This window comes from Malaclemys terrapin, chromosome 1, assembly GCF_027887155.1.
Source record: "Malaclemys terrapin pileata isolate rMalTer1 chromosome 1, rMalTer1.hap1, whole genome shotgun sequence".
Lineage (NCBI taxonomy): Eukaryota > Metazoa > Chordata > Testudines > Emydidae > Malaclemys > Malaclemys terrapin.
The window spans coordinates 93,379,743-93,407,457 of NC_071505.1; the positions used below are offsets into that span (position 1 = coordinate 93,379,743).

At 43.2% G+C, this 27,715-nt stretch overlaps 1 protein-coding gene and 1 long non-coding RNA gene across 2 annotated transcripts in view; one reads left to right on the forward strand and one right to left on the reverse strand.

Moving 5' to 3' along the window:
• FAM227A (family with sequence similarity 227 member A) overlaps positions 1–27,715 on the forward strand; it is a 47,305-nt gene that overhangs the window by 3,145 nt on the left and 16,445 nt on the right. Inside the window, exons 3-13 of the mRNA XM_054031512.1 lie at positions 1,189–1,274; positions 2,794–2,884; positions 6,553–6,656; positions 13,516–13,668; positions 13,981–14,082; positions 16,575–16,679; positions 18,489–18,612; positions 21,460–21,567; positions 23,161–23,240; positions 27,042–27,144; positions 27,531–27,655. Of these exons, the coding sequence (XP_053887487.1) occupies positions 1,189–1,274; positions 2,794–2,884; positions 6,553–6,656; positions 13,516–13,668; positions 13,981–14,082; positions 16,575–16,679; positions 18,489–18,612; positions 21,460–21,567; positions 23,161–23,240; positions 27,042–27,144; positions 27,531–27,655 (1,181 nt within the window). The remainder of the gene's footprint in view (positions 1–1,188; positions 1,275–2,793; positions 2,885–6,552; positions 6,657–13,515; positions 13,669–13,980; positions 14,083–16,574; positions 16,680–18,488; positions 18,613–21,459; positions 21,568–23,160; positions 23,241–27,041; positions 27,145–27,530; positions 27,656–27,715) is intronic.
• LOC128838955 (uncharacterized) lies at positions 922–6,536 on the reverse strand. Its single transcript, XR_008445332.1, has 3 exons — positions 6,456–6,536; positions 1,181–1,271; positions 922–1,050 (listed from the first exon to the last, which is right to left on the reverse strand). It is a non-coding gene; the product is annotated as an uncharacterized LOC128838955 (long non-coding RNA).

The window sequence follows — 27,715 nt, forward strand, 5'->3', positions numbered from 1 at the left end:
CATCAGTAGAAAATGATATGCACAAACCTTGTTATCTCAAGCGGAGGTTCCCAAACACTTCAATCCAAACACACTGGTTTAGACAAAACAATAAAACAAGTTTATTAACTACAGAAAGATAGATTTTAAGTGATTACAAGTAAAGAGGCATAAAAGTCAGAATTGGTCACAAAGAAAATAAAAAGATAAAATGCAAACTAGTATGTAACTTACCAAGCTAAGTAGATTCAAAGCAAAGGTTTTTCTCATCACCTGCTCTTTGTAGTCTTTAATGGCTGGAAGCTTTTAGGCCTCCCCCAGTTCAGTGTCTCTTCAGGCATTGTTGCTGCCATGAGTAGAGAAGTAGAGTAGAGAGGTAATTTGTGTGTGTTCTCTGTTCTTACACCACTCCCTTCTCTTTGAGGATTATCTCCAGCTGGGGTTCAGGTGATAGCCGGTCTGTTTACATGGGAATCCACAGTTCTATTGTCAATATGTAAAGTTCTTGCTTACACCTTTCTTCCTGCCAAAGAATGGCCATTTAACTATGTGATGGTCCCCTTGACTTTGTTGACACCAGGCTAAGGTGTTGGTTGTCTTTTCTTTCTGATGAACTTGTTTGTGCCTGCTTTTCTAAATTTGGATCATGTTACAGCAATATTATACAGTAGAATCTTGTAACTTTTTACATACAATTTTGCCACGCATATTTTACCAGGAAAATAATGTTCAGCACGTTGAATTTTTGAAGTGATACCTCATAAGGCATACTTAGTACAACATTTATCATGGTCTTGTAAAAAGGGTGAACATGGGGTACAGACTGTATTTATTGGTATGGAATGTATTTTAATGGATGGCAGGGTGTGTACAGCCTATAAGAAGCATCTCTTTGAGGCAAAATCAAAATATATATTCCTTCCATTTTAATTTTTCAAGGGCTCACCAGTTTGCCAAACATTTTGTTGGTAGTCCAAAGTCTGCAGCTCCACTGTATGGATACCAGTTGCAACGGGTTTGGAGGCATTTCTGAAAAGATTTGGATTGTGTAGTTAGTGAGATGAGTCAGGGCTGCAGAGACAGGGGAAAACAAGTCAAAGAGAGAGAATCAGAGTATCAGAAAAAGAGTAGCAGCATGATTTTTTTGTCTGGTTTGTTACACCTATTAATATTCTCCAAAGAGTTTCCTTAACATACCTACCTTCTCAGTGTGCCCAATTGGCAGTATGCAGAAAGTGAACCAGAAAATTGCACATTTGCGACTGGAGCTGGAAAAATTCCACACTGGTGACCTGGTGAGTAAAGACAGTTTGCTGCAGCGTATGCAAGGAAAAGCATAGACTTAGGACGCCTGGGGGAATTCTGCGCCACTGTGCACACACATAATTAATGAGCCATGCATATTTTTATTTTTTTGTACAGAAAAAGGCTTCTGCAGAAAAGTTGCTGCAGTTCTGCCTTTTGCCCACCGGCAGGTGCTGTGGCGATAGAACACAGAGAGCCTGCAGGGCCTTCTTCGCAGCATCTGTAGGGCCAGTTCAGGAGACAGGGACTATGTGGAGACAGACAGTGTGGGGCTGCTGGGGGGTCAGACATGGGCTCATAAAGGCTAGTGTGGGAGGACAGACTGGGGCAGGGGCTCAATGGGAGTGGAGGCTCAGGGCCACTGGGGGAAGGGAGGTGCATGGCCACATAGTGATGGGGAGGGGATGCAAAGCCACATAGGGACAGGGGAGTGGCTCAGTGGGGGCACAGAGACACGGGCAGGGGGTACAAGGCCATGTGGGGATGGGGGAGTGGGTGTCGGAGTGGGAGTGGAGGGACACTTGTGCTTGACTGAGAGAGGCTAGGAGTCAGCCAGGATCTGCATGGGGGAAGTTCCCTAACAGTCCCTTGCTGTCCCCCCAAAAAACTCTTCTATACTTTTCCTACCCAGACCCAACAACCCTCCAAGTTCACACGCAGGCTGCTTCCCAGCAATTATTTCCCTCCCCCTCAGCTCCTCCGTTACCCTTGACTCCCCCAGCCTTTGCACAGCTTCTGGGAAGTGCAGGAAATATGGTTCTGTATTGTAGTTTTAATGAATTATTACTCAGAGTTCTGTATTAATATGCCTAGTAAGGAATCTATTTGTCAAAAAACATTTTCTGAATCTTTTTTTGTTGTCTGTATTGTTACAGACCTACTTGCTGGCAGGTATTTTGAAATGAATGACCAAAAATAATTGAAACTGGATTATATTGTGTTATTTTAAAATATGCAGAATTTTGCAGAATCTGAGAATATTATTCACAGAATCTTTACTTTTTTGTTGCAGAATTTTTAATTTTTTGGCACAGAATTCCCCCAGGAGTAATTTAGGAGTGTCTCCTAATGGTACATTTGGGCAATGCATCATTCCAGCAGGGTAGATATTGCAAAATAGTGGCCTCCTAACGCTTCTGAGGAGAGTAGGTGCTGGAAATTACTGAGTCCTTTAAAGGGGGGGGGGAAATTATAGGGAGGACACCCCCAAAATTAGAACAGAATCTTGCAGCTTTGAGTGGGCATTTTGTGAATTAACTGGATTTTGTGTGTGTAGGTATGTATGTAGTAGGGAGAGGAAAGAGAATGGAAGAGCAATGGCAGGAAAGATAACAGAAAAAGGAAGCAGGAGAAAGAGTTAATTGATTGTAGAATTATATTTCAGAACTGAAAACATTTGAGCTCAAATAGCTGCTTTAGGAGTCTGGGGTCCTTTTGTTCCCAAGCCCCAAAATTTAGTGTGGAATTAATCCCTAACACCAATTGTTGTTGTTTTTGTTATTGTTGAAGGTGATTGAGGATTTGGAATCATTAAAGAGATACTCTGGACAGAAGAGCTTCAGAAGAGAGAAAAAACACTTCAAGACATCCAGGGACAGAGGCACACATGCTTTCTAATTACATATCTTTGGGGTTGTTATTGGGGAGATGAGTACAGCTTAAGGTGCTCCAGATCAGGACATTTCCTGCCAATGAATACTGGGGTATTAATGATCCCTCTTCCAGTGGAGTCCCACATTAGGACATTTCCTGCAATCTCCAGGTTGAAATGCCACCGGCATCTCCAGCAGCTCACACCCTCCTTGAGTATTTGCCCTAGCAAAAAGTAATTTTACCATGTAATTTTTGAAATTCTGAATATATAAATAGTGTGTGCCCTCATGTCCTGGAGACAGCTCTAGATTCCTGATCAGGACTTTGAAACAAACAAAGATACCTCTTGCAGAGAATCCATGACAGGTTTTGAGCCCAGTGAATAATTGGGACAGGGTTTGGGGAGTTTAGGCCCTGAATCTGTGAATACTTATGCCCATGCTCAGGGCTGGCCTTTGGGGTAGGCTGTACGGCCCTTGCCCAGTGCGGCCTGCCCAAGGGGGCGTCGTGCGCAGGGTTTGGATTCCCACCTGACCTGCTGCCGAGAGGCCAGCCGGGCTGATGGAGGCGGCAGGGCAGGCAGGTGAGCAGCAGCGTAGGGGAGGGGGAGAAACCTGAGGTGCAGGCGGCAGTTGGACGACCAGTCCTCAAGCCAGGTGACTCCTCTGGAGCAGGGATGTCCCTCCTCCACCCTGCTCCACATGTGCAGCCACTGCTGTTCCTGTCCCACCCACTCCCTTTGGACTGGGAGCATCCTCCTGTCTGCTCTGCGGGGGGTGGGGCGGAGGGGCTGATGGCGGGGTGTCCCCCTACCCGTGTACCTGATTTCCACTAAACTGGGGTGATGGGACAGGGGGAATCTATTTGTGCTGCTGCCTCTCTGGATCTGGAGCTGCTGGCAGCTGCTTGTGTTTGAACAAGCCTAGTTCAGGCTCCTGACCCTGAGTGCTTTCTTAAAGAGACAGCGCACTCACTCACTCCCTCAGGAACACACATCCCCTCAACACACACACACTTTCCTTCACACACTCCTTCACACAGTCTCCCCAACACATACACCAGGGCTCCCTGCATCCAGGTCACTTCCCCACCTGGGCTGTGCTAAGGCATCAGAAGCTGCTGCTCTCCTGCCCTCCCCTTACACAGCCCGCAGGGAAAGTGACCTGGATGCAGGTCACTAGGGGGCTGTGAGGAGGAGAGCAGCAGTCCAGTGGGGGAGCAAGCAGCAATGCCAGCTGCTTTATGCATCCAGGTCAGTTTCCCAACGTGGGTACAGGAGGGGGATGCAAGGGTTAGGGGCTCAGGAGGGGACAGGTGTTGGGGGGGCAGAGATTGGGGTGAAGGAGGTATGCACAGGGATTTGGGGCACAGGAGGGGCAGGGATGAAGAACACGGTGCAGGGGTTAGGGGCTCAGGAGGGGGCAGGTGTTGGGGTGCAGGAAGAGGGCAGGGATTGGGGTAAGGAGGCATGCACAGTGTAGAGGTTAGGGGCTGAGGAGGGAGGTGCAGGGATTGGGGCACAGGAAGGGAGTGCAGGAGGGGGGGCAGAGGTTGGGAGTGAAGGGGTGTAGGGATTATGGGTGCAGGAGGGGGAGCAGGCATTTGGGACGAAGGGGGCACAGTGCAAGGGTATGGGGAGAAGGCAGGGTGGGGAGCCTGGGGAGCTCATGGGGGCAAGGGGAAATGGGGGGATGCCACGCCCATGGGGGCCAGAAGCACCAAAATGCAAGTTCGCCCAGGGTGCCATTTTCCCTAAGGCCAGCCCTGCCCACGCTGAACTTTATGCATGTAGATAGTTCTATTGAGTTCAATGGGGCTATTCACGTACATAAATATTTGCAGCATTGGAACCAAAATGAGTGGTGTGAGAATAATTCTGCAGTATAGATATGATAAATAATATTCATTATCACATACATCATTAGCAAATCTCATTGTTTTGATTTAAGGAACCCCCAGTAACCTGGAACACAGATTGTGCATCAGCACCCCCTAAACTATTAAGAGCTAAATGTTTTGGCATTTATTTTTCAGTTGGCATGTGTAAGGCACTCATGCCTACAGTAATTGAGAACCTCATAAAAATTAATGAATATAGCTTTGTAATGTTACTGTGAAGTGACTTGGTATCATGCGATATTTTGATTAAAAAACTAGAACGATATAAAACTAACATGGCACACACTAAATGAATTAAAAACTGGCTAACTGGTAGATTTCAAAATGGAATTGTAAATGAGGAATTGTCATTGAATGGATGTGTTTCCAGTGAATTCCCACGGGGACAGTTCTTGGCTCTATGCTATTTAAAATTCTTATAAATGACCTGGAAGAAAACATAAAATCATCACTGATAAAGTTTGCAACTGACACAAAACTTGAGGGAGTGTTAAATAATGAAGAAGACATGTCACTGATTCAGAGCTATCTGCATCACTTGGTAAACTGAGTGCAAGCAAACAATATGGGTGTTAATATGGTTAAATATGTACATCTATGAACAAAGAATGCAGGCCACACTTATAAGGGGAACAGTGATTGAAAAAGATTTGGGAGTGATGGTGGGTAATCAGCTGAACATGAGCTCCAGTGTGACACAGTGGCCAAAAGAGCTAATGCGATCCTGGGATGCATAAATGGGAATCTCGAATCGGAGTAGAGAGGTTACTTTACCTCTGTAATTGACACAGGTGCTACTACTGCTGGAATACTGTGTTCAGTTCTGGTGCCCACAATTCAAGAAGAATGTTGATAAATTGGAGAAGGTTCAGAGAAGAGCCACAAGAATGATTAAAGGATTAAAAAACATCTCTTATAGTGATAGACTCAAGGAGCTCAATCTATCTTAACAAAGAGAAGGCTAAGGGGTGATTTGGTACTGTCTACATGGGGAACAAATATTTGATAATGGGCTCTTCACTCTAGCAGAGAAAAGTGTAATATGAGCTAATGGCTGGAAGTTGAAGCTAGACAAATTCAGACTGGAAATCATAAATTTGTAATGGTGAGAGTAATTAACCATTGGAACAATTTACCAAGGGTCATGGTGGATTCTCCATCACTGGAGATTTTTTAAATCTAGATTGGATATTTTTCCTGCTCTAGGAATGATTTTGGGGAACTTCTACGGCCTGTGCTATACAGAAGGCCAGACTAGGTGATCACAAAGGTGCCTTCTGGACCTGGAATCTATAAATCAGTAAAGAAATAAGAAAACATTTTGAAGCTGGGGAAATTGAGGCAGGGAGAGGTTAAATTACTTGTCCCAGGTCATGTAGGGTTTATGTGCCAGGGCCAGAGATAGAACCAAGCTGGCTACTAGTTCTGTACCTTAACTACAGGGTTGTCTTCCCTCATATGTTGTTGGAAAGGTAACTGTTCCTAGATCTATAATAGTGTTTCTTATTTGATATATAACCCGGATGTCATCATAATTTTGCCATTTTACTTCCTTGGGCCAGTACCTTAACTGATTCTTTAATAGTGAGATAGTGGGGAACGGTACGTTTATCCTCCCCATTCATCCTCATTCTTATTCACTGGAATGAAGTAGGGTAGACAGTAGCATGCTGCCTCACCTTTCTGATTCAGCTGAAATTCTGGCTTGTGTTGCTGTGTCCTCAATCATGCTCTTCAGCCTCTCAGTAGTCTCATTCTTCTATCTTCTTGCTGCAGACAGAGATAGGAAGGAGATATGCCACTTTGCCCAGAAGTATGAGCACTCTATGCGTGTGTCAGACTTTGACCCACTATCTCAGACCAAGCTCACCTACAAGAAGGTAAGATCACCTATGAGAAGGGACAGAATTTTTCCCCTCCCCTACACATATGCAACATCTCTTGGAAAGAGACAGAGTCCAATTCTCTAGATTGCTGGGAGAAATAATTAATGTTTGTTTTTATTTTTGGGATGGGTGCATAGGAATATAGGAACTGCCTTATTGCATCATATCACTGGTCCATCCATTCCTGTATCCTCCTTCATTTCGTACCAGTTCCACAGATTGATTATACTGTATCCTTTGTAAAGGATTATTTCCTTTTATTGATTCTAAATTGTACTGTCCTTCAATTTCACAAGTCTTGCTTGTGTTCTGTTGTGGAACAGGTAACAGATCAGACCTTCCCCTTCTTATCACTAGGGCCAGGTCTACACTACAAACTGGTCAGGGCAAAGTATATTAGCATAAAGCCACGCAGTTGGTATATTCACTTGTGAGCATGCACACTTGTCTGCTTGCTTTGGCACTTTGTATACTCATCAAGCTTGCTCATCTCACTGCAAAGTGCAGTGCACCATTGGTATGTGTCCTAGTGTGTCACGCACCACCAGAGCTTAATTTGTAATGAAAGAGGTGCCGGGGCTCAAGCAATTTTTTTACTTTCATAACTGAAGCGGCAAGCCTAGAGATGCCGGGGCTATGAACTGTCAAGCCTAGAGGTACAAGGCAAGCCTTGGCACAAATTAAGTATTGTGCACCACCCTCTGGTGCAATGCGTTTTGGGGGATTTTTGCAATGTGTTATCGGGTAGAAATGAGTTACGCAGGGAACTCTGAGACTGGGGGTGGGGTCAAGTTCCCATCATGCAGTTTTCTCCATCCCATAATGCCATCCCTATCCCATAATTTTCACGCCTTTTTTAAAACCCCACAAACCCATGCAGCACTTGTCCACCATCTCTGACGGAAGCATGGCGCCCACACAGCTCTGCACTATTGTCATGAACATTGCAAACAAAGAACAAATGACTCTTCCAGTAGTTGCAGAGCTGTAGGAAGTATAACAATGGGGGACATGACAATTTATTTGAGGACAAATTGCTAAGGGACATAGCAAAAACCAATTTAAGGTTGTTGGGATTCATGGATCAGCTGCAGAGTGTGAAGCGCTGCTTCTGGGCTTGAGAAATGAGCACTGACAGGTAGGGTTGCATCGTAATGCAGATTTGTGGTGATGAGCAGTGGTTGTAGAACTTTCTGATGTAAAAGCTACCTTCCAGGATCTGTGTGCTGATCTTGCTTCAGCCCTCCCACGCAGGACACAAAACTGAGACCTGCCCTTACAGTTCAGAAGTGAGGGATGATCTCACTGTGGAAGCTTGCAGCTCCGGATTGTACCTGGTCAATGGGAAATCATTCAATCAGTCATCCTGTTTGCTTTTTTGACTGCCGCTGCACACTGCGTGGATGTCTTCAGAGAACTATCCATGATGACTCCAAGATCTTTTTCCTGATTCGTTGTAGCTAAATTAGCCCCCATCATATTGTATGTATAGTTGGGGTTATTTCTTCCAATGTGCATTACTTTACATTTATCCACATTAAATTTCATTTGCCATTTTGTTGCCCAATCACTTAGTTTTATGAGATCTTTTTGAAGTTCTTCACACTCTGCTTTGGTCTTAACTATCTTGAGCAGTTTAGTATCATCTGCAAACTTTGCCACCTCACTTTTTATCCCTTTCTCCAGATCATTTATGAATAAGTTGAATAGGATTGATCCTAGGACTGACCCTTGGGGGACACCACTAGTTACCCCTCTCCATTCTGAGAATTTACCATTTATTCCTACCCTTTGTTCCCTCTCTTTTAACCAGTTCTCAATCCATGAAAGGACCTTCCCTCTTATCCCATGACAACTTAATTTATGTAAGAGCCTTTGGTGAGGGACCTTGTCAAAGGCTTTCTGGAAATCTAAGTACACTATGTCCACTGGATCCCCCTTGTCCACATGTTTGTTGACCCCTTAAAAGAACTCTAATAGATTAGTAAGACACGATTTCCCTTTACAGAAACCATGTTGACTTTTGCCAAACAATTTATGTTCTTCTATGTGTCTGACAATTTTATTATTTACTATTGTTTCAACTAATTTGCCCAGTACTGACATTAGACTTAGCGGTCTGTAATTGCTGGGATCACCTCTAGAGCCTTTTTAAAATATTGGTGTTACATTAGCTATCTTCCAGTCATTGGGTACAGAAGCTGATTTAAAGGACAGGTTACAAACCATAGTTAATAGTTCCGCAACTTCACATTTGAGTTCTTTCAGAACTCTTGGGTGAATGCCATCTCGTCCCTGTGACTTGTTACTGTTAAGTTTATCAATTAATTCCAAAATCTCCTCTAGTGACACCTCAATCTGTGACAATTCCTCCGATTTGTCACCTACAAAAGCCGGCTCAGGTTTGGGAATCTTCCTAACGTCCTCAGCCGTGAAGACTGAAGCAAAGAATCCATTTAGTTTCTCCACAATGACTTTATCATCTTTAAGTGCTCCTTTTGTATCTTGATCGTCCAGAGACCCCACTGGTTGTTTGGCAGGCTTCCTGCTTCTGATGTACTTAAAAAACATTTTGTTATTACCTTTCGAGTTTTTGGGTAGCCATTCTTCAAATTCCTCTTCGGCTTTTCTTATTACGTTTTTACACTTAATTAGGCAATGTTTATGTTCCTTTCTATTTACCTCACTAGGATTTGACTTCCACTTTTTAAAAGATGCCTTTTTATCTCTCACTGCTTCTTTTACATGGTTGTTAAGCCACGGTGGCTCTTTTTTAGTTCTTTTACTGTGTTTTTTAATTTGGGGTATACATTTAAGTTGGGCCTCTTTGAAAAGCGTCCCTGCAGCTTGCAGGGATTTCACTTTAGTCACTGTACCTTTTCATTTCTGTTTCACTAACCCCCTCATTTTTGCATAGTTCCCCTTTCTGAAATTAAATGTCACAGTGTTAGACTGTTGAGGTGTTCTTCCCACCACAGGAATGTTAAATGTTATTATATTATGGTCACTATTTCCAAGCGGTCTTGTTATAGTTACCTCTCGGACTAGCTCCTGTGCTCCTCTCAGGACTAAATCGAGAGTTGCCTCTCCCCTTGTGGGCTCCCGTACCAGCTATTCCAAGAAGCAGTCATTTTAAAATATCAAGAAATGTTGTCTCTGCATTTCGTCCTGAGGTGACACATTCCCAGTCAATATGGGGATAATTGAAATCCCCCACTATTACTGAGTTCTTAATTTTGATAGCCTCTCTAATTTCCCTTAGCATTTCATCATCACTATCACTGTCCTGGTCAGGTGGTCGATAATAGATCCCTATGTTATATTCTTATTAGAGCATGAAATTACTATCCATAGAGATTCTATGGAACATGTGGATGTATTTGCAACTCTAGGATTCCCAAACTGTGGTGGGGCATATACAGCACATCCCTGTTTTAGCATCAGCCCACCTTGCAACAGAGTACATCTATGGTTATGCAATCATTGGTGGATCACTGGGGACACTTCTCCCATATCAGTGTGGGCATGAGGCTTGCATCTTTAAGAACAGAGGACTGTTCAGAAAGCTGCACACAGTGACATGCTTTCTTGACTGGTGGATATTGACCATTGGTGATATTGAAATACCAGTTGTGATTCTGGTGGACCCAGAGTATCCCTTGCTCCTCCCGACTCATGAAGCCATATATCAGCCTACTTGATAGCTCCAAAGAAAGATTCCCTCTTCCTTTCCTGATAGGACTCCTGGGCATTTCTCCTGTCCACTCTTTCCTTCTCCAAGCTGTCTGCTATATTCACTTTCCAGGCTTTCTTTCATGGTCTGATGCAGCACTGGTTTGCAGGATCTCACTGAACGTGTCCTCTGTAGTCTGCTTCTTCCTCCTCCTCATCAGGGACTGGTGTCCCGTGGGTGTGGAGGGGGCACTTCTCAGGGCTGTAACGGCAGCAGCTACAGATGAAAGATTATATTTACAGTCACAACAGAAAGTAAAATGTTTAGTTTCAGAACTTCCTTCTTTATGCCCATAAAAGTTTTAAAATCAGACATGCTTATTGACACTTCAGTCTTGGGTCACCTCTGCACAGCACCACTCTCCAGCTGCAGCCAAGGTGAGTATGGCCCACCAGGAGTGGGGGTGAGGGAGGAGGGAATTGTTTGGTTGTGTAAAACAGGAAAATTTCGGCCCCTATTTCCATGGATACGAGTACAGGGCAATGGCACTGAGTACTGGCACTATTTGCCACAGGTGGTGGTGATGATTTTAGCTGATATCTCACTCCTGAGTGTAACAAAGGCACAGAGAGCACAGCTGCTGCTGGGATCCTGAAGCCTCCTGAGTCCATATGCTGCTAGCCTGTTTACTGCAATGGTGTCTACCATGGAGGAAGAAATCAAGCAGCCACCTCTAGAAACCTTCAGGAGAGGATTGCAGACCATCTCCATGAAAATTTCATCACGATCCCTCAGGAGGATACAAGGAACATCCTTATGTACATAAACAAATTGCTACACAGCCTGCCCACAGCCTGACAGGGGAAAGAAAAGCAGATACCAGCTCTACCTCTAAGTTTTGTTGTACCTTTACCTCTTCTCCTCTTCATCTGGTAGGAGTAAAACAACGAAAAGCAGAAACCTGTGTTCTGCTAACCTGGGGTTGAGCCTGGCACCATCTTCACATTTATTCTTTTTAAGGGAGCAGCGGAGAGCAACAAAAATGATTAGGGGACTGGAGCACATGACTTATGAGGAGAGGCTGAGGGAACTGGGATTGTTTAGTCTGCAGAAGAGAAGAACGAGGGGGGATTTGATAGCTGCTTTCAACTACCCGAAAGGGGGTTCCAAAGAGGATGGACCTAGACTGTTCTCAGTAGTACCTGATGACAGAACAAGGAGTAATAGTCTCAAGTTGCAGTGGGGGAGGTTTAGGTTGGATATTAGGAAAAAAATTTTCACTAGGAGGGTGGTGAAGCACTGGAATGGGTTACCTAGGGAGGTGGTGGAATCTCCTTCCTTTAGAGGTTTTTAAGGTCAGGCTTGACAAAGCCCTGGCTGGGATGATTTAGTTGGGAATTGGTCCTGCTTTGAGCAGGGGGTTGGACTAGATGACGACCTGAGGTCCCTTCCAACCCTGATATTCTATGATTCTTTACCCTGGATCTGGCTTATCTGTGCTCAGCTGGCAGGAATGTCTAGACTGCAGTGGAGTCTCTAAAAGATACTGGCTTGCAGCATAGCAGAACCCGCTCACCACATGTCCCTCTTCTTCCTGGCGGTTCACAGCAAGGGTCTCTCTCTTAGGCTCCACCAAGGAATCCATAGTGATCTGAAGGATGCTGTTGGGGTCTCCACCAAGTATGGCATGCAGCTAGTTGTAAAACCAGCAGGTCTGTGGCTTGGCACCACATGGTCTGTTGGCCTCCCTGGCCTTCCATAATGTCTGCTGCAGTTCCTTTGCTTTCATGTGGTACTGCTGATCCCTGTTGTACCCTTTTGCCTGCATCCCCAGTGCAGTCTTTTTGTAGATGTCCATGTTTATGTGACTGGTCCATAGCTGTGCCTGCACAGTCTCTTCTCCCCAGAGGGCCAGGAGATCCACTGTCTCCTGCTACTCCAGGCAGGAGTGTGTCTAGAGCGTGTGACCAGTATGGTCAGTTGGCAGCTGTACACAACAAGGGAGAGCTGCTAGGTGAGCTCACCAAGTTGGGCAATCAGGAAATGGCATTTCAAAAATACACAGAGGTTTTAAAGAGGGGATTGGTAACTTCTATTCTCTGTGACCCCTAGGCAGCAGAGTTCACAACTGTGACCAGAGTGGTTGCTGTTGAGCATTGTGGGAGACCTGCTGGAGGACTGTTAGGGTCAGCACGGTTCGTGCAGTGTCTACACTCTCACTGTGTTGACCATGGCTCAGTGCCATTCAGGGAGGGGATGTTACTGTGTCACCTGTAATGGGACACTTATGTTGGCAGGAGACAAATTTGAGTGTGGACTCATGCATAAATGGGTTGATGGGAGGCAACTTATATCAACCTAGCTTTTGAGTGTAGATCAGGCTGAGGCCGCTCATCATTTTGGACTCATCAATCAAGTCCCCTCTAACTTCTCCTCGTCAAGCTAAATAATCTTAACCTTTCAGTTTCTTGTGTAGCTGCTACAGTCATGCCACTAACAGTTTCTGGCATCTTACTCTGGATCTTTTTCTATCAACAGATGACTAGTCACAGACCCAAGAGTAGTGTGCTCTGTACAAATGGAAATCATGATTTCCTTCTCCCTGGAGTTTGCAGAGGATAAGTGAAGTCACACAGGGAAAAGAACAGCAACCAGTATAAAGACTGCAGCATCCTTTTCTCATTCCTTTCCCCTAGTTCCATCTTCTGCTGGGTGTTAGCTTTGGTAGACCAGTGATTTTCAGCCTCTCAAACCATGATCTGACACTCAGCCATTTGCAACCAGTCCTCCAGGAGTGAAACCTCAAAATCTTTTGTGTGATATTTCGGAGTAGCCACCATGAGAATCAGCACAACACTTACGGTCTGAAGTCAATGGCAAAACTCCCATAAACTCCAATGGGACAGGTTCAGAAACCCTTATAGGGCACTCCTGGTGTCTGGACCAATTATAAGTGCCTGCGCAAATCCATTTCAGTGGGGACAAGGAATGGGCATGGGCTGGTGACCAACCCCCACCTCGCAAACTCCCCATTGAAGTCTCACAACCCAGATTATTGAAGTCTTGAAATAGCTAGTTCCTGCCCTTGAGACATAAAGCATCAGGCTGGGGGATTTGAAGGCACTTGTCATCAGTATATGTGTTTTGTATTGTGTCTTTCCCCCCTCTTTGTCACCCTAGCCTCAGAATACATCAGAAAAGAACAAGCTGGTGGAACTGTATCAATACCCAGGATACAACGAGCATGAGCCAACACCACTGCCTAATGGGACGGAGCTGGCTGAAGTCATAGAGAAGGTGGTGTGTGCCCAGAGAAAGTCAGCAAGTGGGAAGGTACTCTGCATACTTACAAAGAGCAGCAAATGTGTGCTTGCGTGTGTGTACCTACATATGAGTGGATATGCCATGCACATGTATGTGAATGTGTGTGTGAGTGCTGTGAGAATGTGCGCATTTGTTTCTCAGAAATGGCGTGCGGCTTGTAAGGCTTTGTGAATGAGAGATTCGGAGGTTCTTAAGGATGGATTCGTGGTAGAGTTGAGAACAGGAGAGAGAGTGTGTGCAGATCAGAGAGTGATTTGCCTTGTGAGTGTATCTTCATCTGTCTGCGCTGCATGATGTTGCAAAGTTTCATTTCTTTGTCAGACTCCTTTTCCTTCAAAGATGCTGCAGAAGTTTCTCACAGCTCCAATCTCCCATGCTATCCTGTTGGACAGCTTCTGGTGGTTTTTTCTCCACTTATATCAGGTAAGGAAGAGACTAGGACAAGGGCTGGATATTGATGTATTTCACACGGTTCAACTGAGTATAGAGTCTCTGCCAGAGGAAAGTTTGATAAGTGTCTTAAAATAATATTGAAAACAAAAGGTCGAAATTGTGCAGTGTGGTCCACTTCTGCTCCATCTGTCCCTTGTAGGGAGCGAATACCTGCTCCAGCCAGACCCTACAATGCAATACAGACTAGAGGAGGTATTCTCCCTCCCACTGTGGTGGCATTTAGGGTCTGTACAAATCCCTTAAATAGCCAGGGAGGAATTTGCCTGGAACAAGCACTGTATAAGGCTTGGATCTGATCCAAGGACAGATGGTTTTTTCCCATGACATGACGGTCAGATTCTTGAGAGGGCTCGAGGAACTCTTCCCGCAGGTATGGACTCCTGTCCCACAGTGGGATTTTAACTTGGTCCTCTCTAGGCTCACAGGCCTGCCCTTTGAGCCACTGGGTTCCTGCTCCCTTTCCCACCTGTCATGGAAGGTTGCGTTCTTGGTGGTGGTGACGCCGTCAAGTCTCAGAAATTAAAGCCTTGATCTCAGAACCGCCATACACGGTCTTCTACAAAGACAGGGTTCAGCTGCGGCCCCTCCCAGGCTTCCTGCCGAAGGTGTTGTCTACTTTCCATACGAACCAGGACATTTTCCTCCCGGTGTTCTGTCCCAAACTGCACAAGACCAGTGAAGAGAGGCATCTTCACGTGCTGGACATCTGAAGGGCCTTGGCTTTTTACTTAGAATGTACCAAGCCTTTCCGTAAATCAACTCAGCTGTTCATCGCTACAGCGGATAGGATGAAGGGCCATCTGGTGTCCTCGCAGAGGATTTCAAATAGGATCACCTAGTGCATAAGAACCTGTTACAACCTGGTGGGGATTCTGCCGCCGCCGATTGCCAGAGCTCAGGCATCTTCAGCAGCCTTCCGGGCACACATCCCTATCCAGGACATCTGTAGAGATGCAACATGGTACTCTGTTCACATGTTTACCACTCATCATGCCATCACTCAGCAGGCCAGGGATGACGCTGGGTTCAGCAGAGCTGTGTTGCAGTCTACACGTCCGTGAACTCCTACTGACCTCCAGGGTTACTGCTTTGGAGTCACCTAATATGGAATGGACATGAGCAAGCACTCGAAGAAGAAAAGACAGTTATCTCGAAGAACACCAGTTACGGAAAAGGTGTGTTGCTCATGTCCATTCTACAACCTGCCCCCCTTCCCCACTGTCAGTTTCCGGCAAGAAGGAACTGAGGGTGGGGGGAGCCGGCGGTGCCATGTGGGGAGGGTAGGGGAGGCTCCAGAGGGCACCAGAACCGGTCCTCTACAGATACTGCTGAGGGAAAAACTTCAAGCACCGGTGCATGCGGTGAGCACACACACATAATATGGAATGGACATGAGCAACACATCTTGAAGAACACCAATTATGGAAAAGGTAACTGTCTTTTATTATACTCTATGTTAACACCTACACTTATTGTAATCTATTAAAATAATTTAAATTAAATTTAAAAAGTAATATTCAAACAGTACATCTTTGCTGCTGAAGTTTTAAAGAAAGTCCAACCACTGAACTGGCTAAGCACCTGGAACCAAAGTTGAAGTTCTAAACCAACTTTTGACTGCCTCTTCTTCATTTCAGGTTATTCCACAAGTTCAGTTCAATGATTAGCTCATTCAAAGTTGAGAAACAGATTGGAAGTTGATGACCAGAAACAGTCAGTTCAAAATTAATAACTACAGATAATACTTTAATAAATCACCTAGTTTTAAATGAAAAATATGTTTTGATAAATTTATATTTCCCCCTATGTATCCAGGACATTTAAGGTAGTTTTATTTAACTAATAACAAAAATTAAATTATGTTTTGTGCATTTTTAATTGAATTCCAATTTTCATCCAGATGTTCCTTGACACAAATCATGAGCAAAAAATTAATCATCAGGTGGTAAATAAGAAATGCATCATTCGCCATTTTAAACTTAATGTATGTTAAGCTATATAATTGCTTAAATAAATGTCCATAAATATAGTGTATCATTATGGTTAGCAAAATAAAATAATAAAAATAATACCCAGCTCTGATATAGTGCTTTTATCAGTAGATCTCAAAATGCTTTATAAAGAAGGTCAGATGTACCAAATTTAGTGTAAAGGCGCTATTTAGTTACAAATCAACATGTTTTAATAGTTACCAACCACTGAGACTCAAACTTTATTTAGAAAAATAGCTAACGAGTACAAATAGATAACAAGATTAAAATAGATTCTTTAAATCAAGGTTTCCTGTTTGCTGATTTAAATCATTATTAAAATTGGTGATTTAAATCCCTTTGATTTAAATCAATCCACTCTGCTCACATACACAAACCTTCGGACAGGCTTGAGGATCTCCTTGTTGCTGTGGTTTGATGAGTAGGTGAATGCCTCTCTGATTATTCATTCCTTTCTTTCTTTCTTGGTAGCCAAATAGAGAGATTCAGGGACGGCTGTTTGATCGCATTGCAAAGAATTATGCCGCCCTCCTGTTTGACTGTCACAAGTTCCGCTACCAGAATGCTCTCATTAAAGTGAGTGTAAAAAGGTTTAGAAAAAGCAATAGAGTTTACACTTAAGCAGTGAAATAACCTGGGAATATCCACCACTATCCGCCCCTTTATCTCTGGCCACAGGGACAATCTGACACTAACAACAGTTATCCCATATATAGCACTTTATATTTTTAGAATGCTGTACAGGCATTTACTAATTAATTCTTTCAGGGCTTGGAATGTGCCGTGATCAATTGGATTTGAACTCCTGTTGAATAGCAGACTATCTTGTCTGATATCCCCACAGTTTGGAATGCTCCATGATGACCAATATGGTTCAATCTCTTGTCTTGTGAATATCTTTTAATAATCTAAAATCATGGGTAGGGGTGATGAGATCTGAGGAGCGGCTCTGTCTCTCCCCATCAAGATCCACTCTTCATACCCTCCTCTTGTTCATCCTCATGCCTTCATCCTCATCCCACAGGCTCTTCTCCTTCATCCTTACTCATCCTCTGAATTCCCTGTTCCCTTCTGTAATTTCTGGTTCACCTCCAAGAAACTAACCCTAATCCCCAACCTTTTTATTTCGGACTCCTTCCATCTCCCTGTTTCATTGAAAACTAATTCTCCATCTGACTCAGCATCTGTGATTGCCTTTTCTTTCTCCAATTCTCCCCATGCTTGAAGCATTCTTCTCACACTTTATTATTAATTATTATTATTATTATATTTATTAATCATGTTTATTACATTAGTGCCTAAGGGACAACCAAGAATGTGGCCCCATTGTGGGAGTTGCTGTACAAACATAGACTAATAGATGGTACCTGACCTGAAGAATTTATAATCTAAACAGACAAGACAGACTCGGGATGGGGGAAGGGGTAGAACACACAAGCAGAGTGACGTATGTGATGGCAGCAAATGACATGTTAATGCCATGGTGGTTTTTGGTTTTGAGGGGATAGGTTTACTTCTCTCCCACCCTGCTCCTTTGCCTCCATTGAGATGCACTCCATCCAATTCTTTCTGCGCTCTCTACTTGAGTTATTTATTTACTGCCCCGGCTTCCTTTCTTCATTTTCCCTTGACTTTGTTGTCTGCCGTTCTTTCTTCCTCTCACTTCAGTCTTTTATCCTCATCCCAGGGGTCTTGTATTTCCACACTGAAGGCCCATCTGATTCTGTGGCCTCTTGCTTCCTTTTGGTAAACATGACCTTCAAAGAAAAAAAAAATAGTTTGTCTCCTCTTTTGCTTCCAATGGTGCAAACAGTTTTCTGCTTGTTTCTTAGATTTAGAAATTCATGTCTCCTCCTAAAAGACCCTATATGACTGGAAAACTAGTGACATCACAAGGGACTGAAAGTTGAGCAATTATGAAGGGAAGAGATTTTTATTCAAACTGTTTGAAACTTAGGTTTTGGTATGTGTGTCTGAACACCTGTGTAATGCCAGTGTTTGACAAATATTGGGAGACAGGATGGCTTTGTTTAGGATTCAGCATCCCCCTCATCCCCTCAGTTAAGGTATGAGAGGTCCACGTACACGAAGAAGTCTTCCAACAAACCCGACTTAACATTCTTGATGTTTCTAATGTAAAAAAAACAAGCAGGAGAAATGGCCCAAGAAACAAAATTACAATGCTGGCTAAATGATTGTTTATATTAAAATTGAGGCTATTCCTTTATGACTGAATCTGCGTGGATTGGAATTTTGGATAGTCCCTGTATATCGGAGGAAGGAATACAGCCCTTTTAAGCTCTAAGAAAGAACAGTCTGTCCAATGTCTCTCCTCTAACCTGTCTAGATTGATGGAGTTCTGATTTTTCTTTCCTTAATCCTTAGGTTTTCCCTTCATTGCTGAGCCAAACCTTGTACACGTGCTTCTGCTCCAGCTTTCCAAGATCCTGGTTCAATACACATGAGTTCAAGTCCCAGCTCTGCAATGTGTTGTCAGAGTGGATGGCAGGTGAGAGGGCTTTTTCTTCCTGCTTAAAAGGCAATATGTGCAGGTCATATTCAGCCAAATGGAGGAGAATACTTTCCAGCCTTTCAAACTGCCTTCCTTCCCTGGCCTTAATAAAAATGTCTCTAGCCCACTTCCATCCTGTGGTACTAGGGAGGAAAAAGAATAGAGAGGAACATAAGGATAGAACTGAGTGAATCATTGACTTTTTGATTTGGAGAGCAGACCAAAAAAATCAGAAAAAATGCTCTGTTCGGTTCTGAAAATATTCAGAATGTGCCAGCAAATCTGAAAAGTCTTTGTCAGACCAGCAAACTGCATGTCCATGTCCGAAACTTTTAGCTCAATGATTAGGGTGTTTGCCTGGAATATGGGAGACCCAGGTTTGAATCCCCACTCTGGAGCAGGGACTTGAACTCAGATTTCCCCTCTCTCAGGTGAGCATTGTAACCACCAGGCTGGTTTAAGTTGAGTTGCTCTTAGTCTCTGCTGTGGAAGCAGTTTCACTTTCTAGAAATACTTAAATATTCACTGGGCCAAAGAAAGAGTGAATGAGGACCAGGGCTGCCTGGTGGGTATGGGAGATGACAGTTTGCCCAGGCCCCCATTTGAGGGCCCCTAAACTGATATGGGTTGTAGTCTCGTGTGTGGGGTCACAGCGCCACTCGGGTTTGGTCTGGCAGCCCCTCTATTATGAGGGAGAAGTGGTCAGGAAGAATGGTACTGTGATCCTGTGCGCCATGTCACCAAGCCCAGAGTGGGGATCTGGGCCCAGCCCTGTGGGACAGGAGCTGCCACTGTGGGGTGAACTCGCTCTTCAAACCTTCCCTCTCTCCCACTGGGGCTTCCCCTTAGTGGTACATTTTTGGAAGGGTGTGGTTTTGGATTTTGCCCTGGATCCCCAAAAATCTGTGTGGCCCTGCTGACAAAAACTCTATAACCTGGTAATTAAAGCTGTTACTTGGGAGATATGAGATGTAGATTCATATCTTCTCTCTGCCTGATTCAGAGGAGGGATTTGAATCCATATCTCCTGGTTGCTGGCCTGGAAAAAGTTTTTCTCTGTCAAAACTGAGACAAATTCATGAGTAGTTTTTGGTTGACCAAAACTTCATTTTTCGGTAAATACATTGTTAATCTAAAAAATGTCACCAGCTCTAAATATGGGACCCTACTACACAATTTCCAGATCTCTGGGAGAAATTCCTGGTCATCCTTTCTCCATCACCCTACTCACTTTGGTGGCCTGCAGCAAACATAAAATCAATTCCTGGGAGTCGGGTGTTCTGGGTGGGATGTCTTCTTCCTGGAGTTCATCCCTCTTTGATAGACGGGAGATACAAGTCCAATGGACATTTTTAGTTTCTGAAGCAATGAATACTCCATGCAAACTGGGTTTTCACTCTCCTCTTACCACCCCCCCCCCTTCCTCAATTTATCCCACTTCTATATGTCTCTTCATTCTGCTCTCTGTCTAATTGTCACCTTCACTATCACTCTCTCTTTCTGTTACTTTGATTCTCTCTTATGTTCTCCTCTCAAGTGAAATAATTTTAATATTAGTCTTAATCATGGTTTGAACATAGGATTGGGAGCAAGCAACTCCTGAATTCTATACCCAGTCCTGGGGCAGATTTCCTCTGTTGTCTTGGCCAATTACCAGCTTTCTCCCTTGGCATCTCCATCTGTATACTGTGGACGATAGAGCAGCTACTGGGGCATTGTGAGGTTTAGTTAACGTTTGTTGCAACTCTGAAGATGAAAAGTGCTACAAAAGTGCCAAACTGTATTCTCTCTTTCTGTTATTACTTAATATAAAAACATAAGAACGGCCATACTGGGTCAGACCAAAGGTCCATCAAGCCCAGTATCCTGTCCTCTGACAGTGGCCAATGGCAGGTGCCCCAAAGGGAATGAACAGACAGGTTATCATCAAGTGATCCATGCCCTGTCACCCAATCCCAGCTTCTAACAAACAAAGGCTAGGGACACCATTCCTGCCCATCCTGGCTAATAGGTCCATCAATGGCTATCTTCCATGAATCTAGCTCCATTTGAACCTCATTATAGTATTGGCCTTCACAATGGCCTCTGGCAAGGAGTTCCAGAGGTTGACAGTGCGTTGCGTGAAAAAATACTTTCTTGTGTTTGTTTTAAACCTGCTACCTATTAATTTCATTTGGTGGCCCCTTGTTCTTGTATTATGAGAAGGAGTAAATAACACTTCCTTATTTACTTTCTCTATACCACTCATGATTTTATAGATCTCTATTATATCTCCCCTTAGTTGCCTCTGTTCCAAGCTGAAAAGTCTCAGTCTTGTTAATCTCTCCTCATACGGAAGCCTTTCTATATCCCTAATCATTTTTGTTGCCCTTTTCTGAACCTTTTCCAATTCCAGTATATCTTTTTTGAGATGAGGCGACCACATCTACACGCAGTATTCAAGGTGTGGGCGTATCATGGACTTATATAGAGGCAATATGATATTTTCTGTCTTATTATTTATCCCTTTCTTGATGATTCCCAACATTCTGTTCGCTTTTTTGACTGCTGCTGCACATTGAGTGGGGTTTCAGAGAACTATCCACAATGACTCCAAGATCTCTTTCTTGAGTGGTAACAGCTAATTTAGAACCCATCATTGTATATGTATAGTTAGGATTATGTTTTCCAATGTGCATTACTTTGCATTTATCAACATTAAATTTCATCTGCCATTTTGTTGCCCAGTCACCCAGTTTTGTGAGATCCTTTTGTAGCTCTTTTTTGTACTTCTTCTTTTGCTATTTCTCTCTCCTTCATTTCCAGTCTCTCTCACTATTTCTCATTACCCCCTCCTCCCCTTAGGGACGCTGCCTGTCCCAGGGAGCTACAGTAATTGGGACTACTCCCATCTGGAACCAGAGAGATTTAGGAGGGAAGACTTGCTGTCAACAAAGGGAAAGCAGAGGACAGGTAAGAGCACTGATGAAATAGCTTCCCCCGCATGTTCCTGCTGAGCTGAACAGGGGCTTGGTGTCCAAACCAGGCATCCACTGTTCCATACAAGATGCCTTGTCTTTGCAGGATCAACAAATAGCTGTGCTGGGGAGCTAGAAAAATGGCATAGCGTGAGTCAGAGGCCTGGGTTCATGTTGATATATTGTATCTGAGTGATGTATTTGTAAGCTGCCCTTTTGTCAGAGAGAACTGATAAATACTCATTTGCAACCAGAGCATCCTGGCTAAAGAACTTTTGAATGATTGGCGATGACCTGAGCTAAGCTGGGATAAGTGCTCTTTGCCAGCATGCAGATTTGCATTCTATTCTCTGTTTCATCAGGCAACGAGAGAGCTGCAGGGACCAGGCTTGGTTCTATAGGAGTAGTACTCTGCACTGCTGTGGGGGAGATCTGGCTTCGTTCCCTGTCCTAGGTTCTCATTCCTCTCTGGGTCAGCAAGGGATGCAAGTGCTGGAGGGAAGCAGGGAGCACATTATGTTACTCATCAGTACCCACTCTGGCTAGCTTAGAAGTGGTTTTGAAAGATCCCAAAGGGGATCCCATCCAAGGTCATGACATGTGCGATTGCAACAAGGGTGGTGCATTTAATAGGGATAAAGGAGAATATTCATCATTCTATAAGGAACACAAAGGACCTTAACAAATAGACTGTAAATACAGGGACAGAACCAAGATCTCATTCAGTGACTGCACTGAGTCCCAAGTAAACAGAGTTTTGTATAGAGCAGCGGTTCCCAAACTGGGGTTCGTGAACAACTGGGGGTTCATGAAATGTTACAGGGGGTTCTCGGGGAAAAAATTCCCTAATGGCAGACAGAGCTGTTCCTAGGGACCTCAGGCAGCATGGGGCCAGCAGCCTGGAGCCCCTGAACTTCCAAGAGCTAAGCAGATCAAAGCAAGGATATCTATCACACTGAGGAGATTTCAACTTCAAGACTCCTTATAAGAAAAGGAAAGGGAGGTGGATTTGCTGTTTTTAAAATGAAATAGGCAGCTAGTGTTGTTTTTAAAATTATTATGAAGAACAGGTTTAAGCTTCGTTGTAACGTGCGTTGTTTGCCTGGACTGCTCAAGACCTGAATGCTTGTGTAGGAGGAACTCTTTGAGTTGACTTCTTAAATATCTTCCTGCTGTTTCACATCTGATACTCCTTGATGAAACATAGGAGCCTTGTCTTATAACAGGCTTATTCAAAGTGATACGAAAGTGAGATCTTGGAAGAGTTTTGCCGTTTTCAGAATGTAATAAAAATACTGTAATAATAAATAATAATTAATAATAAATAGTATGTAATAAGCATGTCATAAAAACAAATTGTGTATTTCCAAGATCACTGCTTTTATAATTTATACTCAGATAAAGGAGAAAATCCCTGGAAATATTCATTTTTAGGAGGGGTTTTGCGAGATTTGACCTTTTCGTGAAAGGGATTCACAGGTTGTTAAAGTTTGGGAATCATTGGTATAGAGTGTTCTCTCTAGCCAGACTTGGTCCTAGGTCACAGATTTAAAAATGATGAGCAATATGTGTAACTATTTTTCCCCAGAATCCTCTGTCCCCTTTGCTTCCTCAAAGGCTTCTGACAACCCAGAAAAGACTCCTCAACCATCCATTCAACCATACAAGGTAATGAGCATCTTGTTCATGAAGACATGCAACAAGGCAAGGGAGGATGTCATAGAAACGGAGACATTTGAGACTGAAATGATCCATTTCATATCTTTTCATCTTTCCCCTTTCTCCAGCTAGTGCAGACTTGTTCCCTGTTCTTTTGTCCAATTGGCTGTTAAATGACTTGGGAGAAGGGACTTTCCCCTCACCATTAGGAAAGATTTCCTAATATCCATCTATTTTTTTAATCTTTGCTCATCTTCATGCCATTACTCTGAATTATGTTTTCTGTAAACACCTTGTACAATTCCTCTGCTATCCTGGGATTTACACTCAGAGGGTTTCCTTTACTAGCTAACCTTAGATCTTGATAATCATTGCCCATAGTCTTACTCCCTGAGCCAAGGAAGAGCCTTCCCAAGAAACAAAGAAGTCAGAGAGGCAGGGGAGACAGACAGGCATGTTCCAAGTGCTTGAATATTACTAAGATTCACAAAATCTGAATACAGTACAATTCCTATTTTACAAAATAATTGGGGATTGAGGAGTTCATAACATTGAAAATCTCAAAATTACAGTAGGTACAGTGAATAAGTTGCAGTATGATGTACTGCATTCCTTTCCTCTTCTCCTTCAAACTACTGCAAAGCGATTTCCAATGCATTGAAGGAATTGGAACATGAAGGGATGTTGACTTATTCTTTACTGACATCACTTTTGTTTAAATGATTTTTTTTCCTATCAGAAAAAATGGTTCATATAACTGGTCGTTCATAAGACTAGTGTTCATAAAATTGAGGTTCTGCTGTATTAAAGGTGAAAGTTTACCATGATTAGAAACTCATATTTTGAAAAGATGTAGCGCAAGTGAAATGTGAGCACTCCATCTATAACTGTGGCTTTGAGTGTTTGGTTAAATGAAAAGATAGCTCTTGTTTTTGCATTGCAGCAAGTAACTTTTCTTGGTGCTTAAAAGTGTTTTTAAAATGTTTTAAATAGCCACAATGGTAGGCACTGACCCAAGTGATTTGGTTGTGCTCATCTCAAAAGTAGAAACAGACCGAAATCACAGTGTCTGCAGATTTAATTTTTGTTAAACGAAGAGGGAGATGAAGCAGCATGAATTATTTTATGAGTTAACGTACAATCACGTCTCACTATTTATTTGTTCATTCACTAGTAACCTAACACATTGCTTGTGTTCCAAGTTTAACCAGCTAGCAACCGTAACTTATTATTTATGGATTTTATGGAGCATGTCAGCATGCTCTGTCTTCCTCTGTTTTGTACAAGGCTGTCAAAGAATTTACCTTCTAAGTTAGAAGAACATATAAGAATTCCACATGCAAAGAAAGTGAAAGATCAAGTTCATAAAACACAAGGATCAAGATTTTCAAAATTAAGGAAGGAACTGTTAGGTGCTCCAATTTTGAAAATCTCGCTCCTTATTTTTGAGTCTAAGGTGAGGCTCCTATTTTTGAAAATCTTGGCCCAAGTGACCAGATGATGGACTGATGTAAAAGCAGTAATGTCTGTACTTAGATAAAAGGTGACAAGTATCTTAGAAATACCATAGATAAAATAGTTACCTTAGATTAGATATCAGAGTAGGTGTCTTTTTTGTTGCTTATAAATACATTTCTTTCTTTGGTAGATTTAAGGAATATAGGACATAGGACTGGAAGAGACCTCCTGGGTCATCGAGTCCAGTCTCCTGTTATTGTGGCACTCCTGTTATATAATCCCATTCATAAACTTGCCAAGCTCCATTTTAAAATTAGTTAGATTTTTTTGCACCCACACCTATTATCGGGAGGCTGTTCCATAACCTCAGTCCTCTGAGGGTTTGAAACCTTCAAATGTCCAGCCTAAGGTTAACACTGATTTCCTGCCCATATTAACATGGATGAGCTTTGCAGAATAGCAGTGTTTTAGGAGGGAGGAAAAGGTGGTTATTTGATGCACAAGAAGCAGGAAAGGTGTTCTGTGTATAAGGTCTTGTCTACACTTGAAATGCTACAGTGGCACAGCAGTAGTAGTGCTTCAGCGTTGACACTACTTATGCTGGCGGGAGGGGTTCTCCCATCGTTGTAGTTAATCCACCTCCCCAAGAGGCGGTAGCTAGGTTGACGGAAGAATTCTTAAGTTGACTTAGCACTGTCTACACTGGGGGTTACGTCGGTTTAACTATATCTCTCGGGTATGGATATTTCATAGAAGATGTAGATAAGAGTGGGAGGAAAAGTACAAAAGAGGTATTGAGAAGCATGGCATGGAAAGAGCACAGGCAGTGGGAGACTGGTATTAAGTGAGATGTGGGCAGGGGCTGAATTTTGCAGAGCCCTTGAATGAAAGGTTGAGAAAACTGAACTTGATACGGAAGCCAGTGATTGTGAAGAGATTCAAAGTGGGGAGTGACCTGATCGGAGCAGCATATTTTGCTTATGTACAGTGGGAGTGAATTGGGTTCTAGCTGACCTTTACTGTATTGCAAAGGATGTGTGTTGGGGGGAGAGGGAAGGAGGAGGGAATGGATGATCAGTATTCAGGTCTGCCTGTTCCTTAGTAAATGGTATTCTTAAAAAAATAAGCTGAATACAGCCTATTGTATTTTGTTCATTTAATACAAGTAAAGCAGTCCTTCCAGTCCCCAGATCACTTTTATTGTTCTTTGGATCAATGTGTGAGCTGGAAGAAGCTTTGTGTACATCACAATATCCATTTTATCCAAGTGCATTGTTGCATATTCACAGATCCATAGGTTCCAAGGCCAGAAGGGACCAATGTGATCATCTAGTCTGACCTCTTGTATAACACAGGCCAAAGAACTTCCCCAAAATAATTCCTAGAGCAGATCTTTCAGAAAAAGGTCCAACCTTGATTTAAAAATTGCCAGTGATAGAGAGTATCAGAGGGGTAGCCATGTTTGCTGCTTTTACAGATCCAGACTAAGTGGGTGAATACCCACTTCGTCGGACCATGCATCACCCACAAAAGCTCGTGCTCCAATACGTCTGTTAGTCTATAAGGTGTCACAGGACTCTTTACTGCTTTTACAGTGATAGAGAATCCATCGCGACCCATGGTAAATTGTTCCAGTGGTTAATTACTCTCACTGTTAAAAATTTACGCCTTATTGTCAGTCTGAATTAGTCTAGCCCAAGCAGGACCTATTGGTCACAGCCCAGCCTAGGATCTTGCCTCTGGAGAAAAGTATTTCCCTCACCCATACTGCTCTGTTGCTGGAGGGTGACAAAGGGATACCATGATTCACGGAGAAGCTATGTGGTGAAGGGATTTCTGGAGGAGATTCACCAAGTTACAAAATTGATTCACCTATAGATGTATGAAGTAGATCTCCAGGCCAGCAGGATGGAAACTGGGAAAGAATGCTAGTTTGTTGCTCTTGAGCAAACTTGAATTGATGGCCTTTGAAGGAAGCCATTTCCAGACATTCTGCAGCCAGAGGCAGATGGCTTCAGAAGGCTGGGGCATTTTAGGAAGTGTTCCCATCAGTCACTTTTCACTACACAGAGGATTCGGCAGCTGTCTTAGCTATCTACCAACCCACATAGTTACATTCTACCATTTCTCCTGTAGTTTCAATTGAAAGGCTATTTTTTATTTTCTTTCTTATGACTCTAATATGTAGTGTTGCCAGTAGAGACAGTATTTTCTCCTCAAAGGCAGTTATGTATCAGTGGGGGGCAAATGGCATTTTTCAGGAGGACAGAGAAGATTAAAGCACTAATCCTATCAACATGATGTATGAGTCCATTAAACTTTTTCCTTCCTTTCCTTCTTTCTTGGTCCCAGAAATCCATGTCTTTGGGCCAAACTGTTAACAAGTACCAACCTGATCAAACAAGCGTGGACCTCGACACCAAGGAAGTTGTACATGCATCTATGTCCCTGAAAGGTAAAGAATTTGGAAGAAAGATGAAACCTTCTTTGATTTATTCAGACTTTCTAAGGACTTGCTGTTTCATGATCTCCTTGCAATGTAATAGGTATGTGTTCCCTATATGACAAGCAGGAGTGAGTTTGTTCACCCCACTGATTTCTATTGATCAGAATATATCAGAGCTGCTTGTATGTATATGAGCTTTTTTTGTGTGTGGTTGAATTAGTGCAGTTGCTTCTTTTGGGATGGATTTATGGTGTGCATGTGTGTATCACTGCCCCCTACTACTTCTACTGAATTAGTCACGTCTTTATTCCGCTACTATATTGTTTTAAGAGAAGTATGATAGCAACAGAATGGTGAGGAGATATCTTACAGCTGATGTTTCTTTCTTGCGCCAGGCATCAATCCTCATACCATGCCACATGATCTGCAGCCTGAAAAGGATGACCTGAAAAGTGCTTGGAAGCAGCCCCAACACACATTTGAAACAAGGCGGCTAAAGATCGCCCCCCTTCATAGAGAGGTAATGCTGTGCGTGGAGAGGGGATGGGAGAAGTTGTGACAGACTGAGTGAGGTTTTCCT